This window comes from Polyodon spathula, chromosome 1 (genome assembly GCF_017654505.1).
Source record: "Polyodon spathula isolate WHYD16114869_AA chromosome 1, ASM1765450v1, whole genome shotgun sequence".
NCBI classification, from domain to species: Eukaryota; Metazoa; Chordata; class Actinopteri; order Acipenseriformes; family Polyodontidae; genus Polyodon; species Polyodon spathula.
Genome location: NC_054534.1, coordinates 71,151,874 through 71,175,755, shown reverse-complemented (window position 1 = coordinate 71,175,755; position 23,882 = coordinate 71,151,874). Strand labels below are relative to the sequence as shown.

At 37.7% G+C, this 23,882-nt stretch overlaps 1 protein-coding gene across 1 annotated transcript; it reads right to left on the bottom strand.

The window, feature by feature from the left end:
* Positions 1–925: 925 nt before the first annotated feature.
* LOC121321991 (metal cation symporter ZIP8-like) lies at positions 926–22,965 on the bottom strand. Its single transcript, XM_041261389.1, has 9 exons — positions 22,798–22,965; positions 22,400–22,682; positions 17,403–17,571; positions 13,189–13,358; positions 11,137–11,259; positions 10,339–10,512; positions 9,159–9,366; positions 3,612–3,796; positions 926–1,584 (listed from the first exon to the last, which is right to left on the bottom strand). Exons 2-9 carry the CDS (start codon positions 22,622–22,624, stop codon positions 1,426–1,428), a joined length of 1,413 nt encoding a protein of 470 aa, XP_041117323.1. The 5' UTR covers positions 22,625–22,682; positions 22,798–22,965; the 3' UTR covers positions 926–1,425.
* Positions 22,966–23,882: the final 917 nt, after the last annotated feature.

The following is a 23,882-nucleotide window of genomic DNA, read 5'->3' as shown; positions in this document are numbered from 1 at the left end:
TAAGAAATGCAGTGCAGTGATACGCAATATATTTATGAGATATTATGTGGGGATGAGGGTTAAAAATAGTTTATTAACACCATGAAAATGCTACTGAAGCTGATAATTATTACATTTTAGTGGCTACCTCTACAGTAGTTTAATAATTAGAAACAACAGAAGCATTCCAATAAAAGGTATTCAACATTTAATTGCACATTTAAATAGTGTCAGAATATACAATGAGTTATTAAGCATTTCATGATTATTATACAGAATTTGAATAATGTTCCAGATACATTTCATACATCATTACTTAAACATGGAACCACTTCAAAAATATTAAATTACATCAGAATTGGACATTTTAAAATAATGTTGTCTCAGCTGACAGAAACAAAATTGTCCCTCACCTTTTTATTTTGCACTATAATGTCATAACTCCATAAATAATGATTTGATAAACTAATACCCAGTGCTGGTGAAGTTACTTTTAAAAATGAATCTATTACAGTTGCAAGTTACTTGAACAAACCTGTAACTAGTTACAGTCTTTTGTTACTTGAAAAATGTAACTAGCTTCAGTTACTTCTTAGGCACAGTACATTTTACAGAGATAAATAGTTTTTCGGTTTAGTAAGGCTGCTTCTCAAAATATTCTTTGAAGATGCTGCTATCGAACCCACTAATTCCGTTCTCTGGTGACATTTTCTACAAAGTGTGTTCATGTGGTTACTGATATGCAGAAGCCAGAGTCCTTTTTTTTAAATGTAACTAAGTGTTTGAATCAATTCAATAGGATTTCCCTGTGATACAAAATTCTGTAAAAAAAATCCAGCTACAGCTTATCCGAGTAGGGTATACAGCTATGATCACAAGTTTAGCATCATCTAGAAATTTAGGATTGAGACATAGTTTAAAAAAACCAAAACAATATGAACTTCATCACAATACCGCAAAAGTCTACAGGAAGCCATAATAGTAGTACAGTACTTCACGTTAAATTTTCAACTTTTTCTATTTATGTCAGTTTTTGGTTAAGTATATAGAAATGTACAAAGAGGCGGTATGTACTTCATTATGCTAATGTAACATTATTCAGCAGGTTTCATTTGACTTTATAAAGCAAAATTAGTTAATTCTATAGGGTGATGCAAAACTTTTGCAGACAGCTGTAGGGTGATCAAATCAATCCATAAGTATCCTATTCTTATGCCTTTACTGTGACTATGAAAAAAAGTATAAATCAATACAGTCATTGTCTTGGCTTGTTATCCATCTCAAAGATATAATCAAGTTCTACCAAAACTAGTCACAATTAATTGATCTGCACTCAGCAGATATATTGCATTTAGCACCAATATGTTGTACTGTGTTTACTGTGTGCTTTCAGTTTGTTCCTTATCGGTCCACTTGGTTCTGAAACTTACATGCACCTTGAACCCTTCAAGGAGTCTTACCAAAGTTAATCTCACCAGCAAACACTGTGATTAGCAGGATAACAAAGAACCCAGATAACAGGCCAGCATTCTGTATTAGGAAAAATATGACATTGTTTTTTGTGTTTCTTTCTTCAGGTCCCAGAATGGCATTCATCTCTGGGAACTGTAAAAAAAAATACATAATCAGATTCAGCTGACATCAAAATGTAGAAAAGGTCTAACTTTGCAATTTATTTCTTCCCATGGAGAAACACATTCATACAGATTACAGCCTGTTCAGACATCTCCAGGCTTTTACCATTTTACCAGGTCATGCTATTAGGAATTCTAAAAGTAGGCTTTACAAAATAACAAACGATCAAAAGGTTGAAGCAAAATATAGGGATTTGGTTTCATAATGCATTTAACATTTTAGAAATGTTAGGAAAACTGAATAAGGACATTGGATTCTTGCCTACCAGAACTATTAATCTTTTAAAAAAAATGTTATTAAGTTCATTTAAAATCTTCTGCTGTGTGTATATACTATGTTTTGTTTGTTTTTATTATTATTATTATTATTATTATTATTATTATTTATTATTATTATTATTATTATTATTTTTTAAACCATTTTACTGTGTAAGCAGCCAGGGGTTGGCACTGTAGCATGGTGAGGAGAAACAGTTGTGCCTCTGTGACAGAGCAGAAGCCCTGAACTTGTAAATAGTGTATTTTTAATTCAATTTGGCATGGGTGGGGTTAATTCCATCCCTGCCAAAAAAACGTGTGGAATACACCTGTACTTTATTTCTTTCTTTTTTGTTTGTTATTATTCAGAAATGCGTGCTTCAGTGCTTTGACTGCAGCTCTGTGTGTCGGAGTCTTTCTCCTGCCGGTAACCAGCCTTGTGTCTGAGTCTCTTTCCTGCCGGTAACCAGCCTTGTGTCTGAGTCTCTCTCCTGCCGGTAACCAGCCTTGTGTCTGAGTCTCTCTCCTGCCGGTAACAAGCCTTGTGTCTGAGTCTCTCTCCTGCCGGTAACCAGCCTTGTGTCTGAGTCTCTCTCCTGCCGGTAACCAGCCTTGTGTCTGAGTCTCTCTCCTGCCGGTAACCAGCCTTGCCAGCTTCTTTTCCCTTTCACAACCTCCTTAACTCACAGGAGCGCAACAGCCTGACTGTATGACTCACCCCGAACAACATTTAAATGTTTAGTCTAGTTACATCCTGCTAGTTTTGTTATCTATATGTTAGCATATGTGGGTTGCCCCTTATAAAAGTTTATAATGATACATTAGCATATACTATCCATTTACTTTCTTTTTCTTTGTTTTCTTTATCTCTCTGTCTACCTTTACAATGATTTACATTGCTATCACTATGTTTTATTACATTTTGTTATGCTTTTAATGTGGTAAACTTCTGTAAGAGGATGTCACAAAGATGGCTGGAGTGGGTGGCGTCAGACCAGAGCCAGGAAATAAACAAGACAGAGAGATGGAGATTTGTGGAACTGAGCGAAAGCTTTCGCTCAGCATTTAAGAAATAAACAGAACAGAAAATAAAAAGGTTGTAACAAACAAAAATACAAGGACAGGGCACATTCGGCAAAACAAAAGAGATAAACAAAACGGACTAACACTACACAAAACACGGTAAGCAGATATTTTAAATACGATTATTCCTATCACAATTATTACCTCCATCTCCAATCCCGTTCTCCACTCACCGAACACACAACCCCGAGTATCTGAAAACATGCAGCTTTTATGCAGCTGTACCGAGTCTCGACTGCTAGTCAATCATTCAATTGGAGTCGCGGTACAACTGCACGTGAATTAATAAAGTGCAATTCCCCATGCTCGCATATTACATTTTACTTGCACGTGAAGTGCTGTGCAATCCTCGTGCCTAAATACAAATATACATTTTAAACAAACTTGTGTTACACAGACCTGTTTATATCCTGTGTACCAATGACTATACACCAACATTTAACATGCCACACGCCACATATAACAGAAAATACACACAGGGGCGGGCACTTCGTCACAGGGGAATAATGTATTGCTAAGTGGTTTGTACAATTCCATGCTGGTTCAACTTAATTATGCCAAAAAGAGCTATACTGTTATAATATATTTTACTTTTTGGCAGGTATCTCTAAAAACCCAGTCATTGTGCGCAGAACTAGGAAAAGAAGAGTTACTCACCATGTCTGCCAGAGCAATGTACAAGAACATTCCACCTGCAAGTCCAAAGATGATATTGGGAGAGAAGTTGCTGCCTATAAGAATTCCCACAACCAGTCCGATGTAGCAGGTGCAGGCGGAAAAGAGGTTAAAGAACAAGGTCTGTGGGATGCTCATGCCTGCATTTAATAGGATCACAAAATCACCTATCAAATGAATAAAAGAAGAAGTTAACAGCTTATGGTAAACAACATACCAAAATATAAGACAGTCTCAATAAAAACAATGTACCCTGGCACTGTCTGTCTTACTTTAAAGTGTAATTAGCACCATTTGTTTGGAAAGGAGGATGTTAGATAACTTAAAGAAATAAACCAGGAATTTGACTTACAGTAGGTTTTCTTGTTTTCTTGAGTTGTATATTTCTAGTTTCGTGACATTAATGGCATTCCCCTATAGTTTTGGAACAAATACTTTTTTTTTTTTTTTAATACAAAAAAGAAAGCTGTTTTTATGTAATATTCTTTCATTTTTAATTAGCGGTATACATGTATTACAGTAGAGGATTGCCTCAGCCAATGCCCCATCAGAATCAATGGTTAAACTCATAGGGTCAATTGCAATGAACAAAAAGCTGCTGATGACCCCATAGTTATTATTTCAGGACTAGACTAAACTAGTGCATAGTTATCACCAATTGCAACGAACCAACAACTTCCAGATAGTCCCCAGGTGCGGATTAATTCCAATGAACTCCAGATGATGACAGCTGTCCTCTAGATGTTCCTGATTTATGGTACTTAATTAAACCAAGCTCTTTAGACTAAGTCAAAGAGTTACCATACTAACTCGAGTTAAAATGAGAAATCTCATTAAAGACCCATTTTCTGAAATGAAACCATTAATAAAACGGATATCAGATATATAGAATCCAAAATATGTATCTAACATTTATCAGAGCTTTCAATTTTTAATAAGGCATGAAATATAATTAAATAAAACCTGAAAATGATATGCTTTTATTAGTCACTCCAAGGTCACTAAATTGAAATTATGATGGTGTAACAGGGTGAGCATCCCTGTTCAGTATTTATTTTAGAACGGGGTCTCCCCTTTTGCCCCTGTACTGTATTTTGTGTTTGTATTATGATTTATTTATTTGTGTGTGTGTATATATATATATAATACCTGCTGGTTCCACCTCCACCTCCATGGGAGCACTGCTTGTCACTCCCACCACCACCAGCAGATGGAGAATACCTGCTGGTTCCACCTCAGTGGGAGGACTTCATGCCGCTCCCACCTTCACCAACAGATGGAGAATACCTGCTGGTTCCACCTCAGTGGGAGGACTTCATGCCACTCCCACCTTCACCAGCAGAGGAAGCATGCCTGCTGGTTTCCCCACTGCCGCCAGAAGGGGAGGAGCCCCTGCCGTCTTCACTGACAGAAGGGGAGGAGCCCTTTCCGCCTTCGCCAGGAGCAGAGCAGCAGGAGCTGCCTCTGTCTCCACCACCGTCACCATCTGGAGAAAAGGAGCAGGAGCTGCCTCTGTCTCCACTACCACCAGGAGCAGAGCAGCAGGAGCTGCCTCTGTCTCCACCCCAGCTAGAGGGAGAAAAGCAGGAGCTGCCTCTCCCTTCAGCATTGGAGGGACCAGGGCAGGATGCTGCTGGACCTCAGCATCCCCTGCATAGGTTGCTGAAGGGAGCACGGGGGAAAAACTCCCGACCGCAGTCGCTGCGAAGAGGGCCAACCCCTACACAACAGCTAGGCCTGGCACTCCTCCCGCCGTCGACGACCTTGGGACCGCTGCTGCCCAGCCTCGCACCGCCCAAGGTCGTCTGCATCGTGTGGGGTTGCCTGTTGCTCCGCATTGCCTGCGGCTGCCTATTGCTCCACATCACCTGGGGCTGCTTGTGTCTCTCTTTTATCCCCTGTGGTTGCTGAGGGTCCCGCTTCGCTTAGGGTTGCTGAGGGTCCCACTACTAGTCCTGCAGGAAGCACCGGGCCCTGCAGCTCAGAAAAGGGGGCTGCTGGCTACAAAGAAGGGGAGGAGGTCAGGAGACCAGCTCCCCCAGTCACACTTTCGTGGCAGGAAGTATGGTGGTCAGAGCCCCACAAAGGGGAGCTGCAGGCCATGAAGAAGGGGGGAGGTCAGGAGACCAGCTCCCCCAGCTGCACTTTCGCAGCAGGAAAAACAGCGGCTGGAGCCCCGGAAGAGGGAGCTACCAGCCAGGAAGACACGGGGGGAGACCTCCCACCATGGCCACCCCATGGATGATTCCAGACTCCTCTCCCGGGACATTGAGACTGAGGGGGGAGGTGGCCGTTGGGGCCATGTGTGCGTTGCACAAGGGGGGGGGGGGGGGGGGGTAAGAGGGCGAGTAGCCCTGTTCAGTATTTATTTTAGAACAGGTTTTCCCCCTCTGCCCCTGTACTGTATTTTGTGTTTGTATTATTATTTATTTGTGTGTGTGTGTGTGTGTGTGTGTGTTTGGAGTGGCTCAAGAACAAAAAGGTGAATGTCCTACAGTGCCCCAGTCAAAGTCCTGCTCTCAATCCCATTGAGAATCTGTGGCACTATTTGAAAATTGCGGACCACAAGCATCGTCCAACCAATCTGAACAACCTGGAGCAAATCTGCCAAGAAGAATGGGCCAAAATCACTCCGACACTGTGTGCAAAGCTGGTACCTACTTACCCCAAAAGACTTAAAGCTGTTATTGCAGCGAAAGGTGGCTCTACCAAATATTAATGTGTGGGGGTTGAATACTTATGCAAGCAAGATATTTCAGTTTTTTATTTTTCTTAAAAATATATCCCAACATAAAACCAATTTTACAATAATTGATTCTGAGTTTCAGTGTTTAAAAATAAAATATCGAACAGAACGAAATTTCAATGTACCATTTGTAATTCGGTAATATGAGAAAATTGGTCAGGGGTTTGAATACTTTTGCAAGGCACTATATATATATATATATATATATATATATATATATATATATATATATATATATATATATATATATATATATATATATATTATTATAGATGACAGCGAACTGCCGTGTGTTTTGTTTATTGTTTTAATAAATGAACAGATGGATATTGATTTTAGCCTACTGGATTGGATATTAAGCTGTCTCCTTTTATAAGTGTGCGTCACTATTCCCGTAATTTGATTGGTGCAAAGATGTTAGGCGATTACGGTTATGTTTTATATGCTTTGATTTGTAAGCTTTCTTCTCCAGTTTTATCTCTTTGCTCTTTTTCAGATAATTGGAGCATTGTCTCTCGAATGAAGGAAGAGCTCACTGATATACAGTATGCCCCATGCATCTTGGATCATCATCATCCTCCACCCACCTCTGCTTTGGACTACATCTGCCCTACCAGTCTCCCTCTCCTTCTCTCTACCTCTCTCCTTCTCCCTCTCTGCCCCTGGCCCATCTCATCCACCCGTCCTCCTCAGTTCCCAAGCTTATTGGTCCCTCTTCTGGATCTGAAAACTGGATTGCCTACTCAAGAGAAGAGTCTCTATTAATATGTGAGACATTTGTAATCTGGTCACTGTGACTGTACTGCACTGTTTTGTGAATTATGGCCCTGTATAATTGTTTGATTTTTTCAATAAAGGCTTCACTGGAATTACGCCTGCAAAATCTCTTTCTGAAAGGCATCAGTAAATAGTACTGCAAGGTCATCTGTATGGGTTGTGGTCTTAATAATTTTTTGATAACTTGCCAGCATGCTCAATCTTGCACTATTGGACTCTTTTGTATAGAATAGATGTACAATTATAATACATGTAGATATGAGATGATTACATTTAAATTGTCACAGGCTATTTCCTCTTCATGCCGTGTGTCTCTCTGCACCTGTGTAGAATGACCTGTTAATGTAACACTAATATTTGCATTTAGCCAACATGCTGACTGAACTATAGTGAATCTTACCTGAAGTTCCTGGGCCAGATTCTTGTGAATCAACCCCAATGCTATCACTATCAATAGCTCCTTCTATTGAGGCATTGCTCAACAAAACAAAGTTTCTGCTCTGTTGAGTAATTCTGTGCACGACCACCAGCCATGACTTCTTTGGTATGAATACAATGAATATTACCCATTTATATACTTGGGTGACTCGATTTCATATCTGATTACAATTACACCTTTCTTTCTGCACCAAATTCTTGCTCTGATTTATGGTCTTTGTTTATAATTATGTGGATAAATATGTTTTGTATATACCATGCAAAACTATTAGGATAATTACATTTTATTATCTTCATGTTTTACATACAGTGCCTTGCAAAAGTATTCAGACCCTTTCACGGTTTTCACATTTTGTTGTTTTAAATCTTTCAGTCTTGACACTTTGAAGTAAGATTCAATATGTGTTATGTGTTATTATATGTTAATACACACAACCTACTCCACACTTTCAAAGCAAAAATAAAAATAAAGAAGTAAATAGATAACTAATATGAATAAAAATGGAAAAGTCATGATTGCATAAGTATTCAAACCCTTTGCTGTTTAATTCAGGTGCACAAAATGACTTTAACGAGCCACACAATTAGTTGAATGGCCTCTGTCTGTGTGCATTATTAGTGGTTCTCATGATTTCAGAATAAAAACACCTGTCTCTGTGAGGTTCCTTGGTCAGATAGTGAATGTCATGCAAAGACTCAACCATGAAGACCAAGGAGCTTTCAAAGCAAGTTAGGGATAAAGTCATTGAAAAGCACAGATCAGGAGAAGGGTACAAAAAAAATTGAAGTCTCTGAATATCCCTGTGAGCACAGTCTACTCAATCATCAAGAAATGGAAGGTGTACTGTACCACCCAGACACTGCCTAGATCAGGCCGTCCCTCCAAACTGAGCAGCCGGGCAGGGAGGAAACTGGTGAGGGATGCCACTGTGAGGCCAATGACAACTTTGAAAAAGCTACAGAGTTCAATGGCTGAGATGAGACACAATGAGCATCAGTCAACAATATTCAGAACACTCACAAAAGTAGCCTGTATGGCAGGGTGGCAAGAAGGAAGCCATTAGTAAAAATAAGCCATCTCAAAGCCCGCATTGAGTTTGCAACAAAGCACCTGAGTGATCCTGCAAAAATGTGGCAAAAGGTGTTGTGGTCAGACGAGACCAAATATGAACTTTTTGGTCTAAATGCCAAGTGTTACGTACGTTGTGAGCACACCCTCCACTTGAGTTTTGGAGATAGTTTTGATTCTCTGCTGAGTACTAAACCTGAGGATCATCTGATCCCCAACTCATTTGTTCGTTGCAGTTGAAACTAAATTAATCCGCAGCTGGGGTGGATTCTCAAGAAAGTATCGTAACAGCTAGTCCGCAACTTAGTAGGCTTGATGCATACTATCTCTGAATGTCCATTGCAATGACCATCATTTTTAGTGAGTTTAACAAGAATTAAGATGCTTATCATGAGACAGTGCAGTTTAGGATTATATTGCAACACTGACACGGTGCAATACAGTAAGAAATGATCTACAGTATACCCTGGAGCCTGCATGATCTTTGTTGCATGCTTACCCAGCTCATGAGGAAACTCCTCACACACGATCGCTATCGAGGTGCTCACCCCCTGGAACACTGACACTGTGAAGGAAGCACCAATGGCCAGTCCATCAATGAAGTTATGGACGGCATCACTCAGTGTTATCATCCAAGCAACTGTTTTTATGTTAGAAATCCTTGGGCCTTTAAGCCAGCTACAGTAGCCTCGTGACAACTGGGTGTCCTGAAAACAACAACCAAAAAACACAAGTTATTCTTCTTGTAAAGACAGCAACAACTCGTTAAGCATCAGCATGCTTTTAGATTTCATACAGCCCATTTCTCGTAGAATCACTAATTAGAAGAAATGCACTACAGCCTGTCTCAGTACTGTACGTGGCATTGATCCATTTTAGCTTAAGATGACTGTGAGAAACACAGTATTTCTGAACAATATTTTTTTTTCAATCGAATAAATACTCAATACTAAACAAATTATTGATAATACCAGGATAATCCATAATTAATTCTGGTATTGACAAATGTCTGAGATTCCAGTTTTGGAATGTACTCTTTGATTGAAAACAAAATTAATTGTTTAAATAGCTATATAAATAAATAAATAAAATTGTATTACCTAATCACGGCAACTATTTCTTGCATATTAATTACTTTTTTTGTCTTTTGAAGTACTGGTACAAAACTTTGTATCGATGATGTCATTTTTATGTGTTTACTCACGTTGACCTATTTGAAGGTTGACATTTACCAGTAGCATGTGTTGCAAAACATTTTGTTAATAATTAATCATTTACAGTAAATGGTTAGTTACCAAACGTTGTACATAGAGCAAATACTTTATACTACTGAAGTCAAGATATGTGATTGAAATGTTTACTAGAAAAATTGTTTCTGAACTTGATGCTTCAATCGTTATCTTTGGGAGGAAGGCCCAATTGTGTTTTATTTCATCTGTGCAATCGTGTTGAACTGAATGACTCTCAGATACACATTTTTTTCTTTTGTGGCTACCATCACTATTTAATGAGTTTGCATTCCTCCTGAATAAGTAGGAACAAAAATGGATTTAGTTTTATAATTTGCTTGAACAGAAGAAATGTTCTCATCGCATTTTGCTGAACAGCACATTTGCAATACCATTGTGTGTGTGCATGAAAGATTCTCCTGTAAGTTAATATGATTAAAATAGACTCACCTGCACTATGTTAGGAGCATCACTAATACTGCCTCCATCGCTACAGTTGCTGAAACTGGTTACAGTGACAATCTGGGTGCTATCATCGACAGGGTCTCCATTCCTGATGGTATCCATTCCAATTTTATCACCATCCGACGACTCATCTGAAGGATTGTAGTGACTATGTCCATGCTAAATTGAGAAAAGCAATCCGATATATGGAATTAACATTCGATACCTCAGGTCAAAAACCTTGAAAGAATCTGTAGACATTTGTAGAATTGCATTGTAATTTGTAAGGTGGATTTTATTGAATTCAGTGCGATCCGATAAAAAGAAAAAAAAAATGCTGAATACAAAAAACGTATCCAGTGATAGACCTTGCAGCACTATTTTTATAACTACTGGTAATCCACTACAGTACCATGTCACGGCCACTGTTTCAGAGCAATGATATCCCTGTCGTTTATTCAATGTATTAATTAGAGGATAGATAGGATATTGGTCTAAAGAAAACCAAAAAAAAAAAAAAATACACAAACCAAATGCAATTAGTCTATACTAAGATTTATCTAAAAGGTTAACCTGACAAAAGCCTATCAGTTAATGCAACCTTGTGATAATCATGTTTTGCATTGTTATCCCTGTGCTTCTTTTAGTATTATTTTCTTGTTTAATTATTAGTCATAAATTGTAGTAATAAACAAATAATGAATGCATAAACATGCAGGCATACACATATGCATTTATGTTTATCTCTATATAGTTAATTATATGTTCCAAAATCTTTTTTGAACATATATATTTCATATTTACCTGGTGCTCTGTTTTTAATGCTATCTGTAACAACCTTTCTGTGAAGTAAAGAATGTAGAATCCTCCAAATATGCCAGCTGCTTGAAGAACATAATTATCCACTTTAGGATCAAATCCAAAGGCCTATGAAGAAAAGAAAGTTTAGGAGAACGGCCAAAAGAGGCAACAAAATAGCAATTTAAATATTTCTGTCAGTGTTGCAATTTGGCCTTGGGCAATGACTGATACCATGCAGCTTCTTAATCTGGGTTTCCAAGAAGTTTTTAGGTTTCAATGAAGAACTGAAAGTGCAGCCTGCCTCATTTGGCCTCCAAAAATATAAAATAAAGTGAGGAAAACAAAATGCCCAGACAGAGCGTTACACAAAAGCAAAAAATACCACCGTCCCATAAGGCAGTGCTTTATAGTATCCATGTTTTATTTTCTAAACATTTTTGACTGCATATATATTTACATATTAGACTTGCATATATATCATATATACATGGTTTCCTATAGAAGGGAAGCTTCAGCTATTCTAATCCTTACGGTAGTCTACGAACTACGAATAGGCAAGTGTAACTGTTTAATCGAATATTTGATTTGAAAATTGTTAATTGTTTAGAAAAGTACTATAATCTATCTTGTATTGCAATCAAAATAAATCGTCTGAACAGACCAATTAACCACGCTATGCCTGCCGCTGCAGCCCAATGTATAAATATTAAATAAATTATTAATTATTTTTATGGCTCTAGATTACTCACTCTCCTGACAGACAAAGAACAGGCTTTCTTAAAAGTTCAGGGTGATACCAATCTTGTAGTTATGGGTACCAGAGATGTTTGCAATACACATTGCATGTATTAAAAATATATTTAAATATTCAATATAATTAATACAAGAGACCACAAAATTACAAAAAAAGAGAAAAATAATGCTGCTGCAAATCGTGTTTAGCAGCTGTAAAATCTGATTTTACCAGTCGCTAAAAATGCGACATATGCAAAATATGGTGTTCATCTGGCATTCTGCACCCACTATTAAATTTGCACTTTGCCATCATTAATCCATTAAAATTATATTAAAATACATTCAAATAAAGAAAAGAGCATGGAATTGGACGGGATCTGGATAGTAAGCAGATGCAAACACTATAATGTGATGTATGGATTTTGCTTTGCAATTGCTGACCCTCCGAAACCTTTACACCTCTTCTTACAAGGTGCAAAGAAGAGAGATCAGAATTGTTCTGAGTTTAAAATGCATGTCATATGCACACAGGGCAATATAATATAATTGAATCTATTCAGTCTTGAACAAACTTGTAGTCGAGTACTCAAACCTCGAGTCCAAGTCCGTGTCCGAATCTCGAGTCATCAGGGTCTGAGTCCGAGTCCCTATCATTCGAGTCCGAGTCTTTGAAACAAACTCAAATCAATTTTCATTCAACTAGTGGTCATAGTGGGGGAACAGTTTACCAACGAACGTTGTCCGATATCCCTCAGGAAAAAGGCATGAATAATAAAAATAAAAAAAATATAAGAAATATTTTTCGATTTATTTTTTCTAGCTAGATTATTCCATTTGCATGCATTTTTCAACTTGTCTGTCACTATCGTCTTTTCTTTTGGAATTGGAATTCGAATACTGTGAGTGTACCTGAAGTTTATGGATAAGCTTTAAGTTCAAGTTTGTGGACGTTGTTTTTCACTTTGATAGAAGCCGTGATCTGGACTACAGAGCCTGTGTAGTGTTAGATTAGATTATTAGATTGTTAATTAGATTTAATAAGCATTTGCACTTTTGCAAACTTTACTCTCCTTTTACTCTTACTAGTATTAGACAGTAATGTGGAGTCAACTTTGCACTGGATATTTTCCGAGAGCAGGAACATGGGCTTCATTTCAAAGTTGAAAACAAAGTCTGACCAAAAAAAAAAAAAATGATGCTGTGCTAAAGAAATTTAAGGACAAGTTACACGACTATTAACTACATCTTTCATTTTTCACTAATCACACCCCATTGCTGAAACTACAAGAAATAGCAGATATAACAATAAGCTATCCTTACCTCTGGAATAAGTTGCAGAACAGCATTTGAGAAAAGAGTGCCAATGGCCAGCCCAATAAAGTATGTCAACACTTTTGGGAAATATGGCTTCTTGATAAAAGGAACCAGAGCAAGACCCAGGAGTGAGGCCAAATTGATAAGGGTTACAGCTAGGATTCCAAACCCCCAGACTGTGAAAAGGAAAATAAATAACATTTAAATGGTAAAGTCAGAAGGGTTGGACAGAACTTGAAAAATAAGAGGTGGATAAAACTAAGGACATAAAATGTAATCTAAAAATAAATTGCTGAAAACAAAGTCTACTACGGTAAATTACCAGTGTAACAGCGGCTATTAACTCATTAAGAGCAATTAACTCATCAGCAGTTGAAAACCCTATATCATTGTCATGAAATTTCCCTGTAATCAGCTATTTTTATTTATGCAACAGTAAGCAAAATAACATGCTGTCTGCTTGATCTGTTTCCCGTTCTGTAATACTAGACCCTTTCTCTCACGGTAACACTTGTTTCTGTGGGCAAGAGGACCACAAGGCACTAGAATAGTAATGCAGGCATGATCACCTAAAGCAACATGAAACAGAATTCAGCTGCTTTTGTACTACTGTTCTATATACTGCCTTATCTTGGAAGGAAATTATAGTCATTTTATGTGGTTGTTGAGCTGTTATTTTATCATATAAATGTTCCCTCTAGTCTATTCCAGTTGAGAATTGTGTCCTCCTGCCAGGAATTACCAGCAATTTAAGTCTTGGAGTGCCACAATTGAAGTGCCACAGTTATGGTATTTCCCTCACCACTCACAGGCCAATATTGGCTGGTACCTATAGAGTTGCAAGAATGGCATTACAACCACACAGGGTCATTAATTCAGTTTCAAATACTCATAGTCAATACAATAGTCATATGTTTTTGCCCACTTTATCCAGTGGATGGTAAAGCAATAAGAAACGTATTGAAAGGCTACTTTGTAAAGGTTTTCACTAGCAAGGGCGTCAACAGCATGTCTCCTGACACAGGCAATCAGCAAACAATCAGAGTATATATCAAACAGAAGTACTGAGTGGACTGGGAGCTCTCAATAAAAGAATCCCCTGGCTGTATGGAAGATACCAAGAGTGCTAAAAGAAAGAAGGGAATTTGCCTCCAAATCCCTGTCAGTTTTTTGACAGTCAATCAAGATAGGCAAAGAGACTGAATTTAAGTAGGCTAGAACAAAGTATAATTATGGGGGAAGTCTTGATTAAAGTCTTGAAATTGTTAAAAAGCAGAGTTGACAAAGTTAACCCTAAGTAATGCTTAAGCACAATAACTAGGATCATAAGACAGTTGGAAATTAAGTAGACATAGCCAGGGCGGGTAGGAAACACTTCTTTGCAGAGAGATTGGTGAGGGTTTGCTGATGCTTTTTTTTTTTTTTGATGCTGAATCACTGGGATCCTTCAAGACCCAACCTTTGAGAACAATTAACTAGTAAAAACCAGGCAAGCATTGATGGGCCAAGTGGACTACTCTCATTCATAATTGTTCTTATGTTATTATGTTCTATGTGTGTTGGGGCCAGTCTCTAAACAAAATGTATCAAGTAATGAAAAATGCTTCAACTAAAAGTCTTTCTCAATTATCTCAATGTTGAAATGAGTTTTGATTAACACACTTATATCACTGGATGATCTGCAATCCGCTGGCAACTGATAGCGTGTTAATAATCTCTTAATGGTCCCAATTAGAGGAATGTGCATGTGCTGACTCTACACATACCAGATATTAACCTTGCAGAGGTGCAAATACCACTAGTTACTGCAAGTCACATAGGCTAAGAGAAACAGAACATTTAATGAGTTATACAAAACTTTTCTGTGATGTCACCCTTTGATCTTTTGATTAATTAATTCAATGAATCTACTAACTAAACATGTCTGTGTGGCTTTGAAGAGAAGGGGGGTGCAGGGAAGATATATTGTTGATTAACGAATCCACAGTTAGTGCTACGAATCCACAGAAAACTGTGGATTTGTTAACAAAACCACAGTGAGTCAGAACAAAACAACAGAAAAACTGGCACCATTTTATTATGCAACAATCACTTCAACAATTTGTTAAATAGTTACACATTTCAAACGTAAAGGTTGATCTACACTGGAAGCGAGCGATACGAGTGAATTTTGTGATCTACATCAAAAGTGAATATTTTAGCAGAAACTGTCACATGACCATGTCCTTATCCCTCCCGCTGTTCTCCCACCCAATCCCACAGAGGCAGCCCATTCACAGCACACCGACTACAGAACAAGCAAGCAAAGCAAACACACACCAAAGAGAGAGCAAAGTCACCATACACCCAACAGAGAGAGAAATGGCAGGCGAAGTTACCACACACCCAGGAGAGAAAAAGGCCCCGCTGGCAGGGGGAAGAGGTAAAACACTCAATCCCACTCGCAATAATACAACACAATACACCCCTAGCACCCACAAAACAGTACACAAACAACTATGTACATAATTTCCTTTTCTTGTCCACCCTCTCCCACAGTCTATATTGCATTAAAGCTGTTGCAGATGGGGCTTCTCCTGGAACTAGGGTTGGGGCATAGGTTGGACAGGAGTTGGGACTGACCCTGGGTCTGTGCCTGGAAATAGCGCTGAAGCTGATCCTGGATGCGGTTTTGTGGGTGAGTTGGGAACTGACTTTGTTTCTGATTAGTCTATTTCACTCTAGTCACTCGCAACTGACAGGAAAAATCGAACACATTTCTATTCCTGTAGCGTTGCTCGCTTCACCAACACAACCCTACATTCCAGTCACTTCTAAATGATTCCGTTGCATCACTCGCTTCCACTGAAGATCCACCTTAACATGTAGAAAAGAGCTTGCGTTTTCAATTCATCATTTCATACTGATTGCTAAAAGTAAGGTAATACAATTATACATTAACTATGCAAAACATGTTTTGTTTTTATAATTACAAATTGTGACAAAGCTTACTTATCTACAGTATAACTTTGAACACAGTTCTGGGTTCCTACTATGTCTTTGGTAGATAAAGTACACTCAACAGCAACAGATAAGCTTAAGTAGAACAATACCAGTATGTCTGTTTTTTAGTGGTGTCTCTTTTCCAGTGGGAACACAGCTTATTTTAACAACCAAGACAAAACAAAAATAAATCCTACTAATGTCATGTTTGGAGAGCTAACTAAACTTAACATGGTCCCTAATTTTAGTCAGACACTAATCCAGTTTGGTGACTTTAAATATAAAGAAATCACAGAATGAATATACTTTGTTTTAACGTACACCGTATTTATATCTATACACAGTTCCTTACCTTCCTACAGACAGCTGTTATATTTAAAACCTGTCCTTTTATACCTGCCTGACTTGTTAAATTACGAACAGGTGTATTAGTTTAACTGATTGCACGTCATTCTCAGTGTTCTTGAATAGCTATAGCATTCTGGGAGATGTAGTTTTTCATTCCTCATTTAAACTACATTACTTTTTTTTCAGTAACAAAAGCAATTTCATCACCACTTTGTAAAACTCCATCAATTACACGGACAATAGATTTCAACTCAGCTTTTGCATTTAATTCCTGGCCTTAACTATTCTATTTTATTTTTTGAGAAGTATGTAAGTGGGATATAAGCTTGTTCACACAAGTTTACAGCCCACTTACACACTTCTCAAAAAATGATAAGCCACAGTTCTTAACATCACTCGAAAAGGTGACTTCTTTTTACTGATTCAACACTTATCATTGTTTATCCCATACATAACCAACTGTACGTGTGCACTGAGTCCAACTATACCTTGTTGTAAACTATTTCAGCTTTTATATTTACAGTATATTCGCTGATGGTTTTTTTTTTTTGTTGTTGTGCAATTTCTTCTAATACTTTTTTACCACTGAAATGGGCCTTTGCCTGTGCACATGCTTCAGAAGAAAACCCTTTTATGTTACAATGGTAACAAACAACTTGAAAGGATAAAGTGTGCCTAAGCTGTCTGTTTGCTACTAGATATAATGTAACATTTACAGTTGTTTCCCCTTTTCTCTTTTAGTGTAAAAACCTTGACAAATCATTCATGGGCTACAATCAAACAAATACTGTTTTTGTTTCCAACAATATTCCTTTTATCATGACATGTTTCCGTTTTAACTTGGATTATACATGCACAAACAAAGAGAATAATACAATAATTATACTCACCTTGGTAAGGTACTGATTTAATAAGTACTGGTTCATCTGCTTTGAAAACACAAGGCTGAATAATAGCTTGCTGTACAATCGCTGGGCAGATATATTCAAAGTTTGCTGATGTTAGCTGACTATGGTTATTCAGTCCATACAGTGATAATATGTGTTCAACGGACAAGCACTGGAAAATAAAAGGCAATATTAACTGAGTGAGTGTTACAACGTGTTGATCAATAAAATGATGTGAGTAGAGTGTTTATATAATGACAAATACGTTAGTAAACTGGAGGGCCCAGGCCTGCTTAAATATCACTAGGTTTTTGTTTTCCATGGTTTCTAGCAACTGCTGAAACAAATTCTGATGCTGCTGAATGTTGACATAGTTTGCAGAAGAGCAAGGGTGGTTAACCTGGTGTCATGTATACATTCCAATGCAGGTCAAATACTCAAAAACAGCCAGGCTTCAATTCCTCAATCCCTGTAACTAGAGATGACTTCCCTCTAAACCAGTGCATTTCAGTAGATCCATTCTGATTAATATTCTTAAAATAAATAAATATGCCGTTATATCAGAACTGGTGCTTTTTTAAAGCTGCTGGTGTATTAAGGAGTGATCCAGTTTGCCTCCCGGATGCCTGGAGAAATCCTCAGTCAATTTAGCATCTGCTCTGGCTGTTGTTAGAGAACAATGACACATAAATACAGTGCCTATATATATATATATATATTATATATATATATATATATATATATATTATATATATATACACACACACACAGAGTGCCTATAGAAAGTCTACACTCCCTTTCAAAATTTTCACCTTTTGTGGAAGCCTGGAATTAAAATGTTTTTTTTTTTTTTCCATTTATCTACATATCCTACCTACTACTTCCAAGTGAAAAAAATATTCTAGAAATTTGTAGAAAATTAATTATAAAATAAAAACCAAAATAGCTTGGTTGGATAAGTGTCCACCCCCCTTGTAATAGCAATCCTAAATTAGCTCAGGTGTAACCAATCGGCTTCAAAATCACACACCAAGTTAAGTGGCCTCCACCGGTGTTAAATTGTAGTCATTCACGTGATTTCAGGATAAATTTCAGCAGTTCCTGTAGGTTCCCTCTGCTGTGTAGTGCATTTCAAAGTAAAGACTTAACCATGAGCACCAAGACGCTTTCAAAAGAACTCCGGGACAAAGTTGTTGAAATGCACAGATCAGGGGGTGGGTATAAAAAATATCAAAGGCCTTGAATACCCCTTGCAGCATGGTCAAGATGATTATTAAGAAGTGGAAGGTGTATGGCACCACCAATACCTGCCTTGATCAGGCTGTCCCTCCAAACTGGATGACCAAGCAAGAAGACTGATCAGAGAGGCTACCAAAGAGGCCAATTGCAACTTTGCAAGAGCTACAGGCTTTTAAGACTGGTCAAAGTGTGCATGTGACAACAATATCCCAAACACTCCACAAATTTGGCCTGTATGGTAGGGTGGCAAGAAGGAAGCCATTACTCAATAAAGCCCACCTTGAATCCCGTTTGAAGTATGCAAAAAAACACTCAGGAGATTCTGTAGCCATGTGGCAAAAAGTTTTGTGGTCTGACGAAACTAAAATCAAACTTTTTGGCCTAAATGCAAAGCGTTATGTTTGGCGCAAACCCAACACAGCTCATCACCGGAAGTTCACCTTTCAGCATGACAATGACTCAAAGCACACAGCCAAAGCTACACTGGAGTGGCTAAGGAACAAAAAGGTAAATGTCGAGTGGCCCTGTCAGAGTCCCGACCTAAATCCAATTGAAAATTTGTGGCATGATTTAAAGATTGCTGTCCATCAACGCTCCCCAAGGAACTTGACAGAGCTTGAACAGTTTTGTAAAGAAGAATGATCAAATATTGCCAAATCTAGGTGTGCAAAGTTGGTAGAGACCTATCCTAACAGACTCACAGCTGTAACTGCTGCTAAAGGTGCTTCCACCAAGTATTAACTCAGGGGAGTGGAGACTTATCCAATTATGAACTTTCGGTTTTGTATTTTTAATTTAGATATTTTTTCTAAATAAAAACTTTTTCCCCTTAACATTGTGGGGTATGGTGTGTAGATAAGTGGGAAAAAATCCTCATTTAAATGCATGAAACTCTGATAACAAAATGTGAAAAAAAGTTCAAGGGGGTGTAGACTTTCTACAGGCACTGTAGATCCACCAAGTACAGCTATCACACAAACCTACAATATGACTATGTCAGCAAATTCTTGTTATTTGCTCAGGATTTGACCACTGACCTTTCATCCATTATGTCAGCATGCTGCATCCAAAGCCAGCACAACTCATTTACAAGCAATGAAAGCCACAATACACAATAGACTAGGATTCTGTGGCTCTTCATTTAATGAAGTTGAGAAGGAAGCAAACCTTCTGCATTGAAAATACCAGTACCAGATCAGTATTACTTCATCTGTGTCAACATCTTTTGTTTGAATGAGGATATGGATTAATATGGTGACAGTAAAGTACTAATTACTGTTGCTCACATAAGAGTTCTTTTAATTTGGGATCTGGCTGTATTTTTTCATTCTGAATCAACATAGGAAGCTCAAAGGTCTGGCACCTATATATAGCAAGTGAGAGAAGGTCTATAAAACCAGATTCTATAAAAGTGCCATTTGCCATTAAGTATTAATTTGCAGTGTCCCTTATGGAAAATATCATCCCAAGAAAGTCAATATGGAAATAAATGGGGATCACATTGAACACCTGCAGACTTGTTGTGGTGAGATGATGCACAGTGTTGACCACACAATCCTCTTCCCTGTGGTCTACCACTGCTACAGCCCAGAACTTCTTCCCCAACATCCTTTATCTGTGAATTGTGTTTTTATTAAACTGCTCACTAGAACTACACCAAATACAGTGTTGCCACCTGCATGTTTCACACAAATACAAGCTGTTTACCTTAATATAAGACACGTAAGGATAAAAGACCATGCTGGTGTGAGAATGATGTATGAATACACACAGGGTGTGATAATGCTGTATGAATACACACAGGGTGTGATAACACTGTATAAATACACACAGGGTGTGATAATGCTGTATAAATACACACAGGGTGTGATAATGCTGTATAAGAACATGAGAACATAAGAAAGTTTATAAACGAGAGGAGGCCATTCGGCCCATCTTGTTCGTTTGGTTGTTAGTAGCTTATTGATCCCAGAATCTCATCAAGCAGCTTCTTGAAGGATCCCAGGGTGTCAGCTTCAACAACATTATGACAACAACATTCAACAGCATTATGAATACACACAGGGTGTGATGATGCTGTATGAACACACACAGGGTGTGATAATGCTGTATAAATACACACAGGGTGTGATGATGCTGTAGACATACACACAAGGTGTGATAATGCTGTATGAATACACACAGGGTATGATGATGCTGTATAAATACACACAGGGTGTGATAATGCTGTATGAACACACAAAGGGTATGATAATGCTGTACTAATACAGACAGGGTGTGATAATTCTGTATGAATACACACAGGGTGTGATAATGCTGTATGAATATATATATATATATATATATATATATATATATATATATATATATATATATATATATATATATATATAGTCTTTCATAGCTGACCACCATCACAAAGCGCTTTACAAGATACCAGACTAGAGAGAGGGTATCCAAGGACAGGTAGTGATTTAGCATTATCCTAACCAGCCAAGTTTATATTAAAAAAAGAAGTAACATTATACTGGTTTATACAACCACCTGGAAGTTGGTTACTTATTCCCGGTTCCTTATTCGCGGTGTAGTTGACAAAGCAGCGTGTCATTTTTCTGTGTGTTTAAACTCATTACACATCATGCTCAGTTAATATATTGCTACTATTTTAAAAAATAAAAATAAAATCGCTCCTTCTTTAAAAAATAAAATAAAATATTAATAACAAAAGTGCATCAGCGGCTTAACGTTACCCTTTATTACCCGCTTGGTTTGCCTCATTGACCCCTCTTAGACGCCTTGCTCAATAAACATCGAGGTATCCCTAGATAGGTTATAATCCCCTCTTTGCAAAAACACTAAAGATTTTAGTGAGCAAGCCGTACCCCACGAGCAGCAGCACCCCAAAATGTAGCCCATTTTTTTGCAGAGGAGACGATAACCTATCTACGGATACCTACATATTTAGTGAGCAAGGCATCTAAGGCGGGTAAATGAGGCATCAAATGACTTGCCCCCATGCGTTCTGTATTGGTTACACTTTGGGGTGCTGCTGTTCATGGGGTACGGCTTGCTCATTAAAATATTTAGTGTTTTTGCAAAGAGGGGGGTGATAACCTACTGTAACTAGGGATACCTAGCTATTTAGTGAATAAGGCGTCTAAGCGGGGTAAATGGGGCATCAAATGACATGCCCCCATGCATTCTGTATTGGTTATAATGGGCTACACTTTGGGGTGCTTCTGCTCGTGGGGTACGGCTGGCTCACTAAAATCGTTAGTGTTTTTGCAGAGGAGACGATAAACTATATAGGAATACTTCGATATTTACTGAGCAATGCGTCTACAGTGGGTAAATTATTGCAAAACAACCGGCTAATATAGGGTACCGCTATGCTGCTGATACAGACTTGTTATTAATATTTTCTTTTATTTTTTAAAGAAGGAGCGATTTTTTAAAATTGTAGCAATATATTAATTGAGCATGTGAGTTAAAACACACAGAAAAAGGACACGCTGCTTGTCAACTACACCGCGAATAAGGAACCGGGAAAAGTGTTTATACACTCATTATAAAAAATACACATTAACTAGTGTGCGTTACAATACTTTTTGATTATAAAAAAATAAATAAATAAATAAAAAATCATGATTTAATAATCATCAAAATTCAGGCTTCAATAATAGTATTAAAACTGATAATATCTATGTAGACATGGGATTTATACACAGTATAAACGTCACATAAAGTCACAGCGACGCTACCTTAGAAAAGTGAAATGTTTCCAGCTCGTTCCCGTTAGCTGACGGTATCCTGGCTCCAACTTTATCCAGCATGGCATTAATATTCTCAGTGGAAATAGTGCCATTTTGACGGTAGAAGCGAAAAATGTCTTCCAAAAATGCATTGGCTGGAATGATTTTAGTTGCACCACGGGCCTGGGTAAACATTAATGTTATAAAAAAGGCACTTCTAAATGAAAAAAACATTTTGGACACTACGGCTACTGAGCTGGCAGGCAAAACCTCGGATGTGGTTCTTCTCTTACTGCAAACGAAAACAAACAATAACTCAGACAATTTGCCATACCATCGACAGTCTATAAAGCAATATCCTGTTCAACTTTCTAAGGTGAAAAAAAGGTATTTTAATAAATACGTACCTGGTTCAGTTGAAGTTTGTTCTGATGTTGCACCGTGGCGGCGTTAACACGTCATGATGAATGCAAAATTGTTTCATTTTAGCTCCAATAAATGACAGTAACTAGTACAGGTCATTTTTACAGCACACGTGTCGCCTCTGGTGTTATCACTTCTCAGCGCCGGTCTGGTGCAAAGATCAATTCTTGCTCAAAAAGGACAAACTCACTGCACTTGTCTGTTTTAGAATTTACTGACACAGAGGCGTTTGATTTCAATAGGCTCTTCAGCATATTTCTGTAAAGTGAGAGCGCATAAGCTTTTTCTTGTATTCCAACCTAGTAAAGTACAATCAGGAAATTTCAATTAAAGAAAAGAAGAGATTTTGAAGTAAATAAAATATAGCAGATAAGCATATACCTTAATGTTTTGCACAATACATCCACAAGATAAAGAGTATGAGGGGGCTGTTCAATTCAAAATTTCAACTTTCTGGGTATAACATATAACAGAATGGGTATAACATATATCAGAATGGCTATAGCATAAGTTATAATAGGTATAATATATAACAGAATGGATATAGCATATAGTGGCTCTCAAAAGTATTCACCCTCCTTGGACTTTTCCACATTTTATTGTGTTACAAGATGGAATCAAATTAAATTTTTGCCACTGATCAACACAAAAAAGTCCATAATGTCAAAGTGAAAAATAAAATCTACAAATTGTTCTAAATTAATTAAATAATTATAATTATAAATAATTGATTGCATAAGTATTCACCCCCTTGAGTCAATATTTGGTAGAGGCACCTTTGACAGTAATTACTGTCATGAGTCTATTTGGATAAGTCTCTACCAGCTTTCCATATCTGGACTGAATTTTTGCCCATTCTTCTTTGCAAAATTGCTCAAGCTCAATCAAGTTGGATGGGGACCTTTCGTGAACAGCAATTTTCAACTCTTTCCACATATTCTCAATTGGATTGAGGTCCAGGCTTTGACTGGGACACTCCAGGACATTGACCTTTTTGTTTTTAAGCCACTCCAGTGTGGCTTTGGTTGTATGTTTGGGGTCATTGTCCTGCTGGAAGATTAATCTTCTC

What these genes read in the sequence shown, in the direction of transcription:
- LOC121321991 (XM_041261389.1), bottom strand. Translation starts at nt 22,624, where the DNA reads ATGTTTTTTTCATTTAGAAGTGCCTTTTTTATAACATTAATGTTTACC. An exon ending in AAACATTTCACTTTTCTAAG is followed by an intron (nt 17,572 to 22,399) that starts GTAGCGTCGCTG and finishes TTTATTTTCCAG; the next exon opens with TGCTTGTCCGTTGAACACAT. An exon ending in TAAATCAGTACCTTACCAAG is followed by an intron (nt 13,359 to 17,402) that starts GTGAGTATAATT and finishes TCCTTTTCACAG; the next exon opens with TCTGGGGGTTTGGAATCCTA.